The sequence below is a fragment of the Psittacula echo genome (genome assembly GCF_963264785.1).
Source record: "Psittacula echo genome assembly, chromosome: 7".
NCBI classification, from domain to species: Eukaryota; Metazoa; Chordata; class Aves; order Psittaciformes; family Psittacidae; genus Psittacula; species Psittacula echo.
The window spans coordinates 34,384,647-34,402,709 of NC_137740.1; the positions used below are offsets into that span (position 1 = coordinate 34,384,647).

The window sequence follows — 18,063 nt, forward strand, 5'->3', positions numbered from 1 at the left end:
TGGTGCTGTTTTAGGTCTTCTTACACTGATGGTTTTATACATGGAAGAAGGAAACCTCTCAGTTATTCCTGAGCTGGAGAAGGGCTGGTGTCTTCAGCCACCTTTGAACTGCAGGAGGGATAGGGAATGGCATAAATGCAAGCATTGGTGTAGTGGATGTGTGTCCCTTTTATATATAAGGGAATATAAGATTATAGTCTTGCTCACCTATATGCTATAGTGCATGTTATTTCTGGAGATGAATAATATGCTAATTTAACAATTTAGCTTGTTAATCTAATAATCCTGCCTTCGTTACTTAACATCAGACCTATTGTGGAGCTGCAGTAATGGAATTGAAGCTCTTCCAGCTGCACGGTCCCGATCAGAGCTTGAATTGATACAGAGGATTAGAAATACTTCAGTCCAAAGGTCAGCTTTGTTCAGTCAACACAGAACATTAGCTTGGCCCTGTGCAATTAGAGACGTCTGTGCTGGGAGAGGATTTATGCCTTTCTGTAGGGGAAGCTCTGGTTGTTAATCCAAACTGAAGTATTAATAAAAATGCCCAGCTGAGGAGATCTGGGAGAAAAAAAAATCCACATTATTTTTGTCTCTCTTAGAGGTTTTTTTAATGTTTTCCAGGATTTTACAATTTAAAATGCTGGAAAAGATGACAAATATAAGGGAGGATCAGCTATGAATGAAGTTTGTGCTTGCCCTCTCAGTGAAAGTCTTCTGCTTTCCATAAGCAGCCCAAGGGGTGGCAGCAAATTGGCCAGAGGTAAAGAGCACTGCTTTGAGCAAGCAACTAGCTTTCTGCGGGAAAGCTCAGAAGGACAGAGGAGCAACTCTGGAAGCGTCACCTGGCCAGCAAATAAGATGATGAGCATTGGATACACCTTTTTATCTTTTTCATAGATTTTTCCATTTCTGATGTCAAAGCATTGGCATTTCAGGCATGTTGCGTATATGAGAGGATGTTTACAGAGTGTGGTGAAGCCTGGGAGGACAGAGGGTGTTTTAGGTAGCTCTGTAAGCAGATGGAGTTTGCTCTGAGTAGAAGGGAACTGCATCAAGTCAGTCATGCCCTTTAGTGTCTTGGAGGAGTGAGGTTGCTCTGAAACTCTCACAAAGCTGTTTGTGAACCCAAGAAAAGATGGAGAGGTGGAAATGTGTGCTGTAGAGGGAAACACACTGCTGCCACGGTCATGCCATTTCTCTCAAAAGGGTAACACAGGCTCTCACTGCAAAGGGCAGGGGTTTTGCTGCAATGTTTGGCTAAAAGGCAGTGAGATGGGGCCGAGTCCCTGTCCAGAGTGAGGACCTGGCCCCTAGTCTGCAGGATTGTCACAAGTCCCCACTGGCTTGAAATCCCTCTGCTAGTGGCTGGGGTTAAGCATAGGCAGGAACAATAAGGTTTGGCTCATGATCGCTCTTTTAATCAAACAGATAATTTACTTTCTGTTAAAATAAACATTTTTCCCATCCTGTTATATGACTCATTTTTTCTTATACTGACCTGGTATTTAGAGTATCTGATGTTTTAATTACCTTCTCAGAGACACGGATTCATTTCAGATGTTTGAAGAGATGTGTAAACCAAGTGCAAAGCTGGAGTATGTCATTTATAAAACAGCTTCTTTTGGAGTTTCTGAATTTTCACACTAGGATAAGCCATTTTTTTTCCCCTTCAATAAGTATTTTAGTCTCTTAAACTAGCTGCGGGGGGGATGTTTGCACCCTGAAGATTGTTTTCAGTGGAAATGAAGTACAGAAATGTGCCTATATTCGGTAAAAGCTGAGAACAAACCACACCAGGTGCTATAAAATGGTCTAATTTACTGCAGGGTGGCAGTTTAGATACATAGCCTCTGTCGGAAGGCAGAGTTCCTTCTCCCAGGAGAAATTGGAGGCAGTTTTTGGTGCATTAGTGATAAATGCCTTCATGCTAAAAATCTTGGACTGAGTCCTTGACTTGCCTTGAACAACATAAAAACAAGGAACTGACAGGACCTGGACAAGGGACCTGCATGAAGTTCTGGCGTGTTCCAGGGGAGCTCTGCTGCAGAAGGTCTTGGATGCAGAAACAGTCTGGAGGAAATGAGACTCATGAGTGAATACCTTGATGCATCTGCAGAAGTATGGCTTGGCAAAGAGTTTGTCATAGTGAGCACTTACAGAAAATGATACATTAACATAGAAAAATGAACTGGTGACTTCTCACCTGGCAAAATCTCTGGTGTTCCATGCCGTTCCTATTGTAGGAAGGTGATATGTGTTGGTGGTGTTGAGGATGTGCTGTCTGATGTCACAGTTTAGAAGCAGGAGCTGGCCAGTAGAAAGGGCAGTTGTTGGGTTGCTGGCATCAGCTTTATATTTTAACTGCAACAAAAATGTAATGGAATAAAATTAGTTGGCAAGCTTCTGTCCTGTCCAAGTGGTAATATTCAGACTTTTATGAGACATTTTGTTGTTTGTCTCAGTGTACAGAGGTTTCTGTATGAAACGGGCTGTTCCTTGTGTTATATTTCTCAGTGATGAAATTTCTCAGCATTGTGGTCTGGTCCCAGTAAGGCTGTTGGTGTTGAAATTTCTGCAGTGCCTTGCAAGAGCACCCCACTTGTTTTAGCACTTACATGTTACATGACTAAGGGCATTGCAAAATGGCTGGATCGCAAGTGTTTTGCTTTAAAGTATCAGACATGCAACAGAATTACTCCTCTAGATGTCTGCTATGGGCATTATGTATGTATGGGGGCTTGGAGGCTGGATGCCCTGGCAGGGTGGTTCAGGAGATGATGCTCTGCCCAGCTGAAGGAAGCAGGAGCTCTGCCTTTCTCAAAAGAGTGACAATTCTGGTTATGTCCCACTGTTTGCAGCAGGTGGTGAGTCATGTATTTTGTTGAAATAGGAGGAGACAGCAGAGGTTAATATGGTGAGATACATTTCTGGGTACAGAAATTGCAGTGTTTGCTTAAAGGTGAAATCCATGCTTGTACAAGCAAACTTTTAAAAAGCAACAATCAATCACCTTTCTTTCTTTGAAATGTGGACTTGAATTTTGGGCCAGGATATGCTGGTTTTGTGTACAAAGGCTGATACTGAGGCCACGGTTTATTTATTTAGTAAATAAAATGCCTGAATGTATCAGCTAATATTTAAAAGTGTTTATTAATTTTCCCATTATGTGCCAGTACATTACACTTTAATGGAGCATGAGGACCACAACTTTTGAAGAAAAAGACTTGTGGTATCTGCTTCATTTGCAGAAATTAATCTTAATACTTAACATTATCAGGTTAGTGATAGCTGATGTAACAGTTTGAGAGTAATTAGGAGCATGAATTTATGCTCAGATGGATGTTTAATTAAAAACTGTGGCAGCTTTGAAGTTCACGCTTGCATAATCTTGAGGCTGAAATGTGGGTTTATACCCAAGTGAACCTTGGCAACAAATCTGGACAGGGGGAAAAAAATGGTTTAGTAGCCCTGTTTTTCTCCTGTTTGTTTTACACCATTGCAGCCATCATGGTGTCTGTAACAGTGCTGAATTTATGAAGATGAAGCAGATCAAGCAGTTCAGCCAGAACATCACGTAGCCAGAACCTGCTTTAGGGAAAGGAGCAGAGAGATGTTGGAAGATGCTCGTGTATTTGAGACCTTCAGGAGCTGTACTCCAGGTGATGCTGGCAGTGGTCCTTTGAACCTTGCAGTGCTTACTGTGAACAGCCAGCATGGGGTGATGAAAGTGTTGCCCTGTGTGAGCAGAGAGAGAGAGGTGGGTAAAACATGCTTATGTCCAAAGCAAGGGTGAAGCCATGCAGGAGTTTGAGCCCTGAGGCAGGATGGGGCTGGTGGTGGGATGGTGGCGTTTTGTGGCAGGTTGGGCTTTGGGAGGATGCCAGTCCTCTTGCATATCTTGCTCTCATATACAAGCAGCTGGAAGCAGCTCACCCACCACCACAAGCGGAAGAATTCAACAATGCCAGGAGACAAAGAAGGCGAGAAGACAAAATGTTACATATTGCTAAAGAGCAGATCAGCTCATTTTCTGCAGGCAGACAGGGTAAGACGGGAGGCGAGGAGGGTGCAGGGAGCAAGGATGGCTGCGATGATTGATGCTCCCCTCTGTCTTCCTTCTCTCTTGCCACCGAAAATGGTGGTGGCTGTGTGGTCTGAAGGCTCAGAAGTGACTGTCTGATCCTGGAAGGGTCCCATCCTACTGAAGGCTTTGCCTAGGGCCAGCTGCATCCTCTCCAGCATCTCTGGGGCAAGCTCCCAAGCTCCAGACTCCAGTGAAGGCACCTGCAGTTTTAACCCACATCTCTGCTGGGAGAACAGAGGCAACCCAGGTGCAGGAGTTGGGCTCAGTTGTTGTGTTGTTTTCTAGCGGAGGCTTCTGCTGATAGTTTAAAGGGAAAAGCCAAGAAGTTTTGATGGGTGGAGGACATACAGGAGATAAAAGCATTGCAACAGGGGCTTTATGGTACTTGTTTTGGTCTTGATACCCCAATCCGCATTTGTAGCTTCCTTACAGCAGTGCCATATTCACACTGGACAGTGTAGCACTTGCCACTCATTAATTAACAATTTCAGCTTGCCTTGGCGTGGGCAGAAATGGCTCCACTGCCTAGTCCAGCTGGATACTTTGAGAGACAGCAGGGACACAGAAGCTTCTGGTCTTGCTTCCAACCTTTGGGCACAGGCACTTGCTTCTGCATGACCAGCATGCAGGAGGTAGTTGGAGGCTAATGGTGTTGAAAGGGTTTATTGCTGCATTGCATCTATCACTTCCAGTTCTCAGTATTTCTCCTGCAAAACCAGGAATGTCTACGGTAGGGTGAAAATCAGCTGGCTTTTCTCAACTATGTATGATGGTTTCACTGCAAATATTGGTGTTGAGCACTAAGTTACATTGAATTAAAAAGGACAGCTAACTGGTGAGGAGATGCCCGGTTGTCCTGGATAGAGGTGAAAATCTGCCAGGATGAAGCTCGACGGTGCATTGCTGTGAAAATCTATACAAAAAGCAGATCTTTGTTATAAGATCCCAGGCTAAATATTTAATGGTTAAACTCCACCAGATTTTTGCATTACTAAGTGTCCCTCACGGCTTACATTAACGTATCATACATCAAAGCAGTTTGTTTTGGTTTGGTAAATGCTTACACAATATTAAGTTCTTACCTTCATCTGTAGATATCTGGGAGGTGTATGAGGTGGTGGCAGATCACTAGGAGAAGGATGTTGTGGGCATGTCAGGCTTCTTTTCTCTTTGGCCGGTACCGGCAGTGGGCAGCAGCACTCCACAGCAAGGCTAAGGCATATCCTTGAAATGCAAAATGAGGTGGTGAACATAAGATGAAGGCAGGTATGACTAGCCAAATACATGACTTGAAATTCCCCAGCTTGCTTCCCCATTTTCTTCCTCCGTCCCATGGAAGATGCTGTGTGTTGTGGTTGTGTCCGAGCATATCCGCTGCTGATGTGCTGTTGGCTTTAACTAAAGAGTCGGGACGTGTGGGTGCTTCCTGACCAAGCAAACAAGGATGAATTTAGGAAGAGGAGGATCTGTTTTTGCAGATCATGCAGTGTAAATAGCTGGTTGCCTAGAGGTGCACCCCTCGTTCCCGATGGCCTCATCCTGGGGATGCTTCAGCTGCAGCTGAGCACTGCTGGGCTGTACTTTGTTTTGTTATTTTTTATATATCACTTTTTAAAGTAAAGCTCTTTTTCTGCTGTTATAATGTGCAGTTGCTCTGGGCGTATAAATTGTGTGAGTAAATGAGCAAGGAGACCTGGTGGATAAATTGGCTTCCCGATAAAGTCATAAATTTGGAGAATGCTGCTTTACCCTGCAGCTGGAGCGTGGGTTTGCTCCTCAGTGCCATGCCTGGAAACACAAGGGGCCAGGGAGAAGTCCCTGTGTCTGGTAGTTTGGGGTTCTTGCTGGACATGACATGGTATGAAAGACCACCTGCAGCCTGCGGGAGGAAACGCAGGGACAAACCTCAGCTCATCAACAAGCACAATGGTAGAAGGGCTAGAGGAGCATTCAATTTAAGGAAAAGCTCATATTTTCCTCACTTTCTGCTATGCTGCAGTTTGTCCACTGTCAGCCTCTGCTCCTCATTGTGTCCTTGGTGCATTAATTACCAATGCTGCAGGGCAGGGGCTGCCATTCCTGTGTGTCCTCCATGCCATATCTCATGTGATAGGCCTTGGGCTGCTCCTGTAGTAAGAAGTGACTGGGAAATCGGGATGCTTCCCTTTGCCTCCCACTTCTCCTGCTGGAATCAGCATTCACTGGTTTTCCTAGAGGAATCAGCTTCTTTTCCTCTGACTCTGTCCTTTTTGTAAGCAGAGCACGTGCCCTGCACAAATGGGGGAAGGGAGGAAGTGATTTGATACGAGCAATTTTGATACGGTGTTGGGTGATCTGTTTCTTTGGAGAGGAGCTGGGAGAGGCTGGGAGTTGGCTTGCTTGGTAGCAGTTTTGTTGGTTTTAACACCCCATCAACAGTTTGGGCTCTTTCATAGTCTTCCCCATCACTTCCAGGCATTTTTCCATTAGGATTGATTATAGTTGATCACTATGCAACAAGCAGTTCATTGCAGTGACTTGCTCATTTTTTGGTTGCTGAAAACCGAGGAGGCTGTATGTGCTTCTCTTTCCATGCTGGCTCTTGAGCATCAGCTCTAGATGCATGCTCCCTGCTTGTGCCAGCACTGAAGATGGAGTCACTTCTACAGCCAAAAAGTAAATCTGGTTTTAAAAACCTCTCTAGCTTGCTAATCAAGGCTTTTGCACAATAACTAAATTTGTGGACAGAGTGTATAATGGTGCCCTGAAGGCTAGGATCCCTGTGGGTCCAAGGTCTGCGAGAGCTGGGGCTCACACATTAAGGGGACTGGAGCCAGTGCCATGTGGGTACCCCAGACAGCACATTTCCATCATCAGAGCTCCAGCAGACCACTTTCAGCCGAGTCATGCTCTGTGCTCAGGAGAACCCCGGAGCTGTTTTTGTTTGTTTGTGGTTTTGCTTTTTTGGAGGTTTTTTGGTTTTATTGTTTTGCATGGCTGAACATTAAAGGATATTTCCAGCACTTGTTTGCCAGGAACATACAGCATTGAAGGCCCTTTACTAATTAATTGTAATGGCAGGAGGGAATCGCTTTCCCATCATGGCTGCTGTGAAGATGCTCTTGAAAAATTAAAAAAAACCCAAACTGCAGATGCTTCCAGGACCAGGAGATTGTTTAAGGATATTGTTCACTGTGAGTAAAACATTGCCAACAAGCAAAACCAAACTTCTCTGTTTTCTTTTGCAGGGTCGTCATGTTAAAACAGGCCAGCTTGCTGCTATTAAGGTTATGGACGTCACCGGGGTAATGTATCCTCTTGCATCCTTAATTTATAGAAAAGAGGGGAAAGGGGATGGGGTTGTGATAACGTGGGTGTTGGTGGAAGTCCTGTGTTCCTGGGATGCAAGTCCCCTGTGCCTTAGTGTGAAATGTGACATTAAGAGGTTTTGGTTTTAATAAATGTGTGAGAGAAAAATAAATCTCTAAGAGTTTGGGAGATTAAGTAATTCTATGCTGAAACAAAGCAGCATCGAGTTCCAGCAGTGGCTCTTTTGAATGTGTTAATAAAATCTGAAGAAAATTGTAGGAACAGGATCATATATTCATAACACATTTCAGTTTCTTCAAATCCATGTTTTTCACTGGAAAGCTTTTGTTCACTAAAATTACGTGCGGGTATTGTTATGAATAACTTTACCAGGCAAGTTAAATTACCCCTGTGCATCCTACTGATAAGGAGAAAAGAATACACTCCTCTGGTCTCAGAAATGTGGCTCTTTTAAAACTTGTATCAGAATAAGGCAACCAAGATTTTACAAGTTACTAAATGTGTAACAGGATTTAGAGGAAAGAATTGTTTCACCATTTCTCAGTGGCCACAAAACAAAAACAAAAAAAAGAGTGGAATTGCTGTGATCCCTAAAAACATAAACAGATGCATGTAAGAGGGTGACTTGAAAGTGCTTTTTCATGCATAATTTTAAGTGCAGTATTATACATCCCAAAGTTCCTGCCTACATAAATGATGCCATTAAAATCTGGGAGTAAGGATGTGGGGTTTTCCTTTCTTTGTTCTTTTGTGTTTTGGGTTTTTTTTTTAGTGGAACAATACATTTCAAAATTTAGGGCTCAATCATATCTACCCACTTTATTTTTCCCAATTAATGATTTTTTTCTAATTGGCTTTCAGGATGTTCAGCATATGCAGAATTGACTTGCTGTGAAGGCAGTCACCTGTCCTCAGGACTGTGTTTTGAAATACCCTAGATGTTGTGTTTGGTGTTAATATCTATAGGACCTTGAGGTTCTTTTTCATGCTAGCAGGTGACAAGATGTTTTGAAATAAATCTGTAAATGCGAATGAGATCTGTTTCTGTTTACTTGAAATAGTTGCAAGTGCCATTTATCTAGTTCTCATGGGAAGCAGGCTCTAACGGAATGGGCAGACAACGTGTCTTCGAATCCTGCAGAGAATCCTGCAGAGAATAGAATTAGTGTGGTTATCCCAGCCATAGCCATCTGCAATTTCATGGAGGAAGTTTTTGGAATGTAAAGCCCCCATGTTTTAGGTGAGCTCCCAAGCCAGTGTCTCATTCTAACTACATGTTTTGCACTAAGCCCCCAAAGGCTCCTGACAATCATGCTTTGTTTAACTCATCTGCGCTCTTGCTAATTATCTGTTAGGGAAGATTGCAGCATAGAGGCCCTTAAATTACAGCACTTGGATCATTTAGGGCAGCCACTATCTCTGAATTAAGAATTTGGATTCATTTTCCAGGGGCTGGTCCTGCTGTATGCCGCATGACCTACTTCCAGCAATGGATGTAACAGAATTGATGGAGGCAAAGTGTGGCAGCAAAACCTCGTCTGTGGGTTTTGTCAGTTTTAGGGTTGGAGTAGTACAGCAGTTTGCTATGATAATTCCTTTTTCTTCCCTCCCTCACTGGGTTTACTGGTGGTGATTGCTGGCAGTAGTCCTGCTTGGAGCAGGGGATTGAGCTGGAAACCCTTAAGCCTGGCTGTACAGATGTGTCCTTGGGTGCCATCCACAGCTCTGATGCTTTGGAGGTTTTATTTCCTCATTGTAAGTACTTCAGCCTGAAGAAGGATTCGAGATAAAGCCTTAGCTCAAGTGCCCCTGTGCCTTATCTCCGTTTTTCCTAGAGAGCCAGACATGAGGTGGGGGATGACTGAAGAGCTGACCGGTGGTACTTGGGGAGCTGGTGAGGTTTTGTGCTGACCACCCCTCCTTGCTCCCAGTGTTGTTGAGCATCCACCTGCTTTTTTTGTTGCAGAGGGCATGGGGCCTGATAAATTGTTCTATTCCCTGGTTTCCTTGGCAAATGAAAGCAAGCAAAGTTGTGTTGACTGCTTGAAGGAAAGAGGTGCTAAAGGTCTTCTAGAATAATTCTCGGGTTTTCCTTGTAATGTTTGGGCCTGTTCCTCATCCTCTTTGGTGCTTACACTCTCCATGTTTTTGCCAAAGATAAAATTGGAGTTTGTTTATACAAGCTCCACCTAGCTACTACTTCTGTTTGTTCCTCCTGTCCTCATCTTCATTGTTCTTTCCTGAACTCTTTCTGGAAGACTGTAGTCATCAAACCACTTTCTGTGGTAGTTTGGGAAGAAAGCTCTGTGCCTGTCTGTGTTGCATGACACCCTGTCAGGGAGCATTGCTGTTTGCCAGGGTGTTTTGTTCTTTGTCTGTTTGTAAAACTGAAGTCTGGATGAAGCAGGTGAGGGACACAAAGGTAATAAAGACGTAACAGTCCTTCTGGTCCTTTTATGATAAAGCTCATCAACATCAAGGCACTAACTGCTGCTCCACAGCTTGCAAAATTAAAGTGGGGTGGAATTCAGTCAGCTTAAAATAAAACCAGGGCATGTTTGATGGTCATGAAAGCAAAGAGGCAGGACATCAAAACAGGTATCAGTGTAGTTCCCCTGCCTTGACTGCTTCAGCTATTGCCGTGTTGCAGACACGACAGAGAGAGGCTGTGGCAACCCACAGGAGTAATGCTTGTCACCAGGGCCAAGTTAGTCTGGTGCTGAGTTTGTGCACAGGCAGCATCAGCCTCCTCCCCGCATGGTGCCACCAACAGCACCTGGTGTCCCCAGATGTCTTGTGCTGCTTTCAGGGTGGGCAGGAGCAGAGTATTGGATGGCTGAGATACATAGTGCAGAGCACTTCTGCCATGCAATGGTTTCTAGAAAGCCATCTTCTTGGGCCTCTGATGGATTCAGGAGTGTGTGTATCTGATGCATTACTTGGGTAACATGAGTATGGTTGAGCTTACGAGCAACACAAGACTGATGTAAGTTATGGTATGAATCATAAAGGAATTAGTTTAAAAAGATGGAGGAATGTCTAACCTGCTGAAAACATGCAAGCCTGGCACTGGTGCACCTCTGAATGGAGAACATGTCTCCATGTGAGGCCTCAGTTCCTGGCCAAACCTCGCTTTGCTTGGCCAGCTCTTCCTGGCATGTACTTATAGCTGCAGACGTTCAGCTAGTCAGGAGCTTCCCAGGGCACTCTGTCTGGCCTATGCCACAGGGTTTGAAGCAGCACACAGGGATGGTGGGTCATTAACCCATGTGAGAGGACTGCTGCCCCCTTAAGCTCTGCCAGCACCTTTGGGATCCTGCTCTGGAGGAAACTCATGACCTGAACCATTTGGAAACTACCTGATTTCCATGCTGCCTGAAGATCTGTCCAGTTCAGGGCTCAGAAATGCAGCAGATGCTTCAAAGTGTGTGTTTTCTCTTTAGCTTTTTACTGAAAGAGCAACCCATTAGTCTCCAGTCCAAACCTCAGGCTGTCAGGGTTTGGCTGCAAAAAGTGGCTATAAAAACCGGTTCAAGGAAATTTGGGAGAGTTTGGTCAGAAATGGGGGGCTTGAAAGTTCACCACCTTACAAAGAGAACTGGGAGCCTGTGAAGTGCAGTCTTTTAGAGCCTCTGGTTTTTCTTTTTGCGTCATCCCAGGATGAAGAGGAAGAGATCAAACAAGAAATTAATATGCTGAAGAAGTATTCTCACCACCGAAATATTGCTACGTATTATGGTGCTTTTATTAAGAAGAACCCACCAGGAATGGATGATCAGCTCTGGGTAAGTTGCTTTCTTTTCTTTAAAACAACTGGGTTTTGATACAAATTATTTACTCCATGTTGTCCTCTTACCACCACCCATATTGCACAAAAATATCTTATTTTGCATGTCTTTTTCAGAGCCATGGCTTTGAAAAGGCTCTTCCTGCACTGCAAAATGCCATGAAATCTTTACAAACTGATGATAAAACCACTTCTATTCTGAATTGTCACTGACATCTTTATTACAATTTTCAGTTGAAAATTATTCCATCCCATGAAAATAAATGCATCCAAAAACACCCAAAGCAGTTGAAGGGAGCCGGGAGCATTGCTGGGAAGATGGAGGCTGGAAGGAGGATACTGGGCACGTGTGATTTGTGCTAGCTCTCAGCACTGCTTCTCATGCTTAATCTTTCATAGAGCCAGTACATACGAATAAAGAGGAGGGGGACAGCAAAGGCTGAGCAGGAAAGTCTGTGGCTGTTCAGCTATTTCAGTGAGGATGCCTCATGTTGCTGAAGGGTTGCAAGCTGCTTTGCCTGTCCATAAATCCTTGGGTGCTTCCTCCTACTTCTCCCCTTGTCAGTGGCTTGTTGGTTGTTAATTTGACATTCCCATACCGTGGAGGATAGAGTTTAAATCTGTTACCTATCTCTGGAGACAGCTGCAGCATTGGAGCCCACCTCCTTGTGGGCAGCTGGTGATCACTGGGGCTGGGCAGGGTGGCAGGCACCACAGGTTAGGGCTCTGGGCACTGCCATAAGGGGATGAAAAATTACTTAAAGTTACTGCTCTGTGTTCTGGGTTCCACTGTGCTGATCTGAGTCTGTGGAGCAACAGCCTGCAGCCCCCATAGGTGTCTGACCAGCAGTCTGAAACCCTGCTTTTGTTAGTACAGCATTGAAGAGAAAGTTGTGTTTGAGTTATCTTAAATATAATAACCTGGATGTTGTCCTGTAGTCTAAATGGAGTTTATTTCCCCTCACAGTCTTTTAAATCCAGTCAGTTCTGACCTAACCACAGGTGGTTTCCGAAGTTTTATGTACCTGAGCAAGACTGCTAGAATGTAATTTTTCAGGGGTAGCAAATATCCATGGTTCATCCACGAGACCATGGAGACTCTGAAGAGCAGCAGCATGCTCCTCCCTGGAGTTTTTGTGTAATCTAGGCTGTATTCTAGCAAAAAGTTCAGTGGCTTCAGCAGTTTTCCACTACATCTGCATGCCAGAGCATCGGGGACAGTGGCAGCTGGGGGGTTTTGGTGAATACTTCTCCTGGGACAAAAATGGAGCTGCTGGGCTTCTGCACCACTTTGCTACCAGGACTTCCTGCTACACTGAATTATTGGAAAACTTGGGGTCTTGGACTCCAGGGACTTTTCTTACTTGGGAGTTTGGGTTATTTTTGGTGGGAACTCTTGAAAAACATGTTCTTTTCAGCTGGGCTGGGATTCAGTGAGGAGAAAGCTGTCAAGCTGAGAAATGCCCTTTCATCCTGTGAAATTCCATTTGGCTTTAGCTGGTTTATAACCTGTTTTAAAAAAACAGTAAAATAGAAAACCAACCCACATCGTTTCCCCTGGTGCTGCTGGAGTGCCTGGGGGAAGAAAAACCCCACCAACTGTGTACCAAAGTCCTTAATAGCAACAGAAGCCTTCCCTCGAGCTGGGCTTTGCTCAGTGCCTTATGCTGCTTGGGTTTAGGGTTAGCATGGTCTGAAGAGGATTTGTTGTGTTCGTTTTTTCTTCAGCTCTGGTGCAAAAAACTCTTGACATGTACAAGTGATAATAAAATAATGGCTTTTTTAAAATGATTGTCCCATCCAGAGCAGCCCAGACTTCCAAAAAGAAAAGCTCTGTAGAAAACTCTTCAGATTAAGAGAGGCACTTTCATCAATCCCCATCATCATGAAAGAGCAGAGGATGCTGTACATGCTGTATCACCTTCAGATGCCCAAAGTCAGGAGGAGAACCTTGGTCTTCCCTGGTGGGTCACCCACCCATGCAAGGGGAGAAGGTGTTCATCACCCAGCTGTGCTGCTTGTCTTACCCCTGGAAAAGGTGGACTAGACAATCTGAATTCCCTTTCAGGCAGCTAACTCTGCTCTCAATTTTGGGGCCTTTCTCATGGGCTTGTGATACAAATTCTTGCAAAAGCTGCTTTTCTTGCAGTGAAGAGTGCTGGGGGGTGAGGTTTTTGTAAGTCCGTGCCCAGTGCTGAGGCCGTTTGAGATATTCACAGGAAAGCTCCCTGGCTGTACAGGAGACCTGTGCTGGTGGCGTTGTGTTAAACAGCTGTTGTTTCAGGATCTGATTGAATTAGGACTTGCATGAACTCTATCAGTCTTGCTGCACAGATAAAGACTTGTTTATTTTTCATTGTCCCTTTGTTGAAATAAAACGGTTTCTGATAATGCCCAAGTAATTCTTTTTATCGACATTCAGGAGGCTGATACGGAAATAAAAAACAGGGAGCTCTTTCAGTGGAGATTAAGATCTCTCGGAAATGCGACAAGCTTCTGCCATGAAGTATTGTCATCACTTCTGCCACTGTAATGAGCAGGTGTTTTGGTGCTGCTGCTCCATTCAGCAGCAGCCACTTGCCTGAAAGACGAGTCTACGAAACAGCCTAGTGTTCCTCAAATCAAAGAGCTGCATGGAGGGTATCTTAGCAGATGACAATGGAGATGTACATCACAAGTCCAATATGCTGAGAAAAAAAGGAAGTAAAAGTCACAGTGGCAACCTTTTTGAAACATAAAAAAATAAGAGGCAGGCTTATTCCTGTGTTGGATAAAGTGTTACTTTCTGGGGGGACTGTGGACCTTTAGAAGGGATTGTGCCTGTCTCTTACTGGGACGGGGGGTCCTGCCCAGGGGAATCTGTGGTGCAAGGGGCGAAGAGAGGGCGGGCTGCAGAAGCTGAGGAGGTGACCCAGGGAATGGTGAGGACCCAGTTAATCAATTAACTGCTGCTTCTTGGAGTTAAACTCATTAAATTCCCCGTGCTCATCTCAAAGTATGGGTTACCAGGCTGCACGTAACCCAGGGGGGTTGTGTTGAGATATTTGGAGGGGGTGGGAGAGGTTGGTAGTAGGAGATGGGGCATTCATTAGTGTGAACTTGCTGGGGTAGGTGACCCCTTCCCAAAGGACCTTCTCACCAGCACATCACCCACCCTGACAAGCTGCTGGAAGCTGCAGGCTGTCTACATCATTCCCATAGTTTTAACGCAGCATATACATCTGCAGGTCAATAGAGGTGACATTTCAGCTGGATGTTTGTCATCTGCCCTTGCCGTCCGTGGTGCACTGAAACCATCAATTGAGAAGCCCTGCCATGCATGGGCAGCAGCAGAGAGGGGTTTGCAGAGTGTGGGGGCTGGCGGCATCCCAGGGCAGAGCCTACCCTATGTGGCCCCAGGGACCAGCGGTGCTGGCTGCAGATGGTTGACTGCCATGGCAACTCTGCCTGCACCCGGAGCCATGTCTGTCACAAAAACGGGGAAAATTGCTAATATTCAGGCTGCCAAATACCTGCTTGTGAGGAGCATGTTGGTGTGGCCTCTGATGTGTCATCTGGGGCGATCCTGGGCAAGAAGGAATTAGAGTGATTTAGGACCAGTGGCTAAGTCAGGATGGCACTTCTGCAGCCATGCAGCATTCAGGGCTGTCACCATGTAGTTGCAATGCGTTTTTTCACTGTGTTGAGCTGTAAAGGCCTATTGAATAGTGGCAGGGTGGTATGAACTGTCACACTGAGGATCTGAAGAGCAAATATGGGGGCAGGGAGGCTCCACTGAAAACTTTGCACAAGCCATGGAAGCACTGGGTGACACCTGTGCAGCTTGGAGCAGGATTGCTGTTAATCTGCTTATAGGCACTGAAAAATATTTTTGGACAGTTGCTGATAACCTTACATCACAGGAATTAAATCATTAAACATCTGAGAGGTAATGGTTTTTGGTTGAGCTGTAATTCTCCCTAGTCCCTCCAAGCCTTGCAGTCCCAGGGGAGTGGGGCTGCTCCTCCAGCCCTTGACCGAGAGCCTGGGGTAAGCAGAAAGGCTTTCTGCTGCTGTCTGGCTCAGTAAGCCAAAGCTATTTCATTCTCACTCCTCTTCAAAGCAATGTCAGTGCTGTAAACATTGCAAGACTGGGAGCATGGCTCCTTTCGCTGCCATCCCTATGCCCAAAGCTTTCAGCCTGCTCTGGAACTGTGGCGGCAGCTGCCCGCCAGCTCCCCAAGGGGCAGGAAAAGTGTGGGGAGGTGCAGGCAGGGCACAGCCAGGCAAGTAATTTATTTATGAGCACGTGCAAGAGCAGTTTGCTGCTGGCTTTGGAGAGGAGAGCGCAGAGCAGTGCTGGCCCCCACCCATGTGTGCTGCTGCAGCAGCATCGCAGCCTGCTCCTGCTGTAACACCAACACAGGCAATTAAAACCTGTGCTTATCTTCCTACAGAGCATTTTAGTTGCTGCATAATACCAACTCGATGACTATTTCTGTTTCTGAAATGGGCATCAGCTTTTCTGCTGATCCACCAAGTGTAAGTCTCTGCGGTTTTTTTTTTCAATGCTCTATCGCTGGCTCCATGTGCCATGATGTGTGTGATGAGGGACCCTGTTGCAAGGGAGCCAGGCTGTGGGGTGGGATGGGAGGCTTGGGTGGCCTGGGAGTATGGGACTGCATTGCTCCTGTGTTCTGTTAACACACACAGCAGGACAAAGTATTTCCAGCAGCATTCAGTCATGGCATGTTGTATGTTTTTTTTCTGTAACTTAGAGAAGCCACTTTGTTCCTGGGAGGTGAGGAATAGAAACATGGAAGGATTTGGCTTACAGAGCAGGGATTTGAATTATTTTGGGGGATTTTTCTGGACAAGCTAGATGATCTTAAGGTCCTTTCCAACTCGAACTATTCTATGATTCTATGATGTTACAGGACTGTGCAGCTCTTAAAAACCCGAGTTGTAAACACACCCCGTGGAGGTTTCTCTCTTCTCTTCTCTTCTCTTCTCTTCTCTTCTCTTCTCTTCTCTTCTCTTCTCTTCTCTTCTCTTCTCTTCTCTTCTCTTCTCTTCCCTCCTCTTCCCTCTCCTCTTCCCTCTCCTCTTCTCTCTCCTCTTCCCTCTCCTCTTCCCTCTCCTCTTCCCTCTCCTCTTCCCTCTCCTCTTCCCTCTCCTCTTCCCTCTCCTCTTCCCTCTCCTCTTCCCTCTCCTCTTCCCTCTCCTCTTCCCTCTCCTCTTCCCTCTCCTCTCCTCTAAGATTTCACAATTGCAGATCAGGAATATATCAGCAGTTGGCCATATTATTCACTTCCTGGTGCAAAATTAATCTTTGCTGTATGGAAATCAAGGACACGCCAGAGGACTACGTGAACTGCCAGCTCCATAAAGATAATCTGGCAAATTAACAGATACACTGTGTACTTTTAATGGGATTTCTTCCACCTTCTTTTAAGCATTGTGATTGCTGTACATAGCATAGCATGCACTTCCTCTTCATCCTGCTCCAAACCTTGGTGAGAGCCTGTGTATGAATTTCCATGGAAGGGGACTGGAGAGGGTAGCCTTTTGGGTTGGAAAGGGTTTGTGGCTAGCTCAGCTATCCAGGATTTTCCTTTCAGAGCTTGCTGTCATGGTATCCCAAGCGTTCATTTAATCAGAAACACGTGCAGACACTGATATTCCCCACTTGTCAATCATTCAAAGGGAAGAAAAAAAGGAAGAGTGACTTTGGAACCGGCTGTTCCATTATTCTCTGTTTGTGAGCAGTAAGTAACCTGTGACTTAGGCCGTGTCCCAGTGACCCAGCTGGGTTGCTTGTCTCCTCCTGGGGGTGGGAGTGCTGCAAGTTCTGCAGCAGCGTCCCTTGCCCTTGCATGGGGCAGGCTTTGGCTAGTCACACATCTATTTCTTGAAGCCAGTTTGCTGACACAACAGGGACATACAAATAATTTTTCAGCTGTCAGTTTAGGAAGGGAATCACAGAATCCCAAGGGTTGGAAGGGACCTCAAAATATCATCTAGTCCAACCCCCCTGCAAGAGCAGGGTAACCTAGAGTACATCACACACGAACTTGTCCAGCCGGGCCTTGAATATCTCCAACGTAGGAGACTCCACAACTCCCCTGGGCAACCTGTTCCAGTGCTCTGTCACTCTCACAGTAAAGAAGTTTTTCCTGATGTTCACATGGAACCTCTTATGCTCCAGTTTACACCCATTACCCCTTGTCCTATCACTGGACATCACTGAGAAAAGCCTAGCTCCATCATCCTGACACTCACCCTTTACATATTTGTAAACATTGATGAGGTCACTCCTCAGTCTCCTCTTCTCCAAGCTAAAGACAGACTTGATGTCAAAACTGAAGATAGGAGCATGGTCAAACCCAACTAAGGTATAGTCTGCTCAAGTATGGTGTTTAATGTGAAGGTTTATAGCAGTATATATCTGTATTTTATAGTTGTTTATGATAGTCTTTTGAATTACTGCATTTGAGCCATTTGGTTAGCAGTAACTTTTGCGGTTTGTTTCTCTGCTCTTGGCCTATGCTTTTAATACAGTGATGTCACTTGCTTGGAGAACATCAAATGCCATGTAAGCTTCTCATGATAAGAAACTAAACATGCACATAGAAGAATCTGGCAAGGCGCAACTCATAAGGGAATACCTTTTAGTAGCAAGCTGATCTAATTGGAAGATGTGGTTTAACATTTGAGAGAAACACTTGCACAGGTTTTGGAGGACACTTGTTGCATGCATGGGCTGTGCTATCTTTCTGGAGCACACTGATGGCTCCTGTATGCCCTAGGGATCCGTGATGTCCCTGGGAGGCAGACACACCCCATGTTGTTTTTATAACATTTATTTCACAATTGCTGTATGATATTAAGTCTGGGCCTC

The 18,063-nt window shown here is 45.2% G+C and overlaps 1 protein-coding gene across 4 annotated transcripts in view; it reads left to right on the forward strand.

Moving 5' to 3' along the window:
- Positions 1-7,321: 7,321 nt before the first annotated feature.
- TNIK (TRAF2 and NCK interacting kinase) overlaps positions 7,322-18,063 on the forward strand; it is an 84,340-nt gene continuing 73,598 nt past the window's right edge. For all 4 annotated transcript variants that reach the window (XM_080622675.1, XM_080622676.1, XM_080622677.1 and 1 more), the window contains exons 1-2: positions 7,322-7,371; positions 11,056-11,181. In XM_080622675.1, the coding sequence (XP_080478801.1) occupies positions 7,357-7,371; positions 11,056-11,181 (141 nt within the window). In that variant the 5' untranslated portion in view covers positions 7,322-7,356. The remainder of the gene's footprint in view (positions 7,372-11,055; positions 11,182-18,063) is intronic.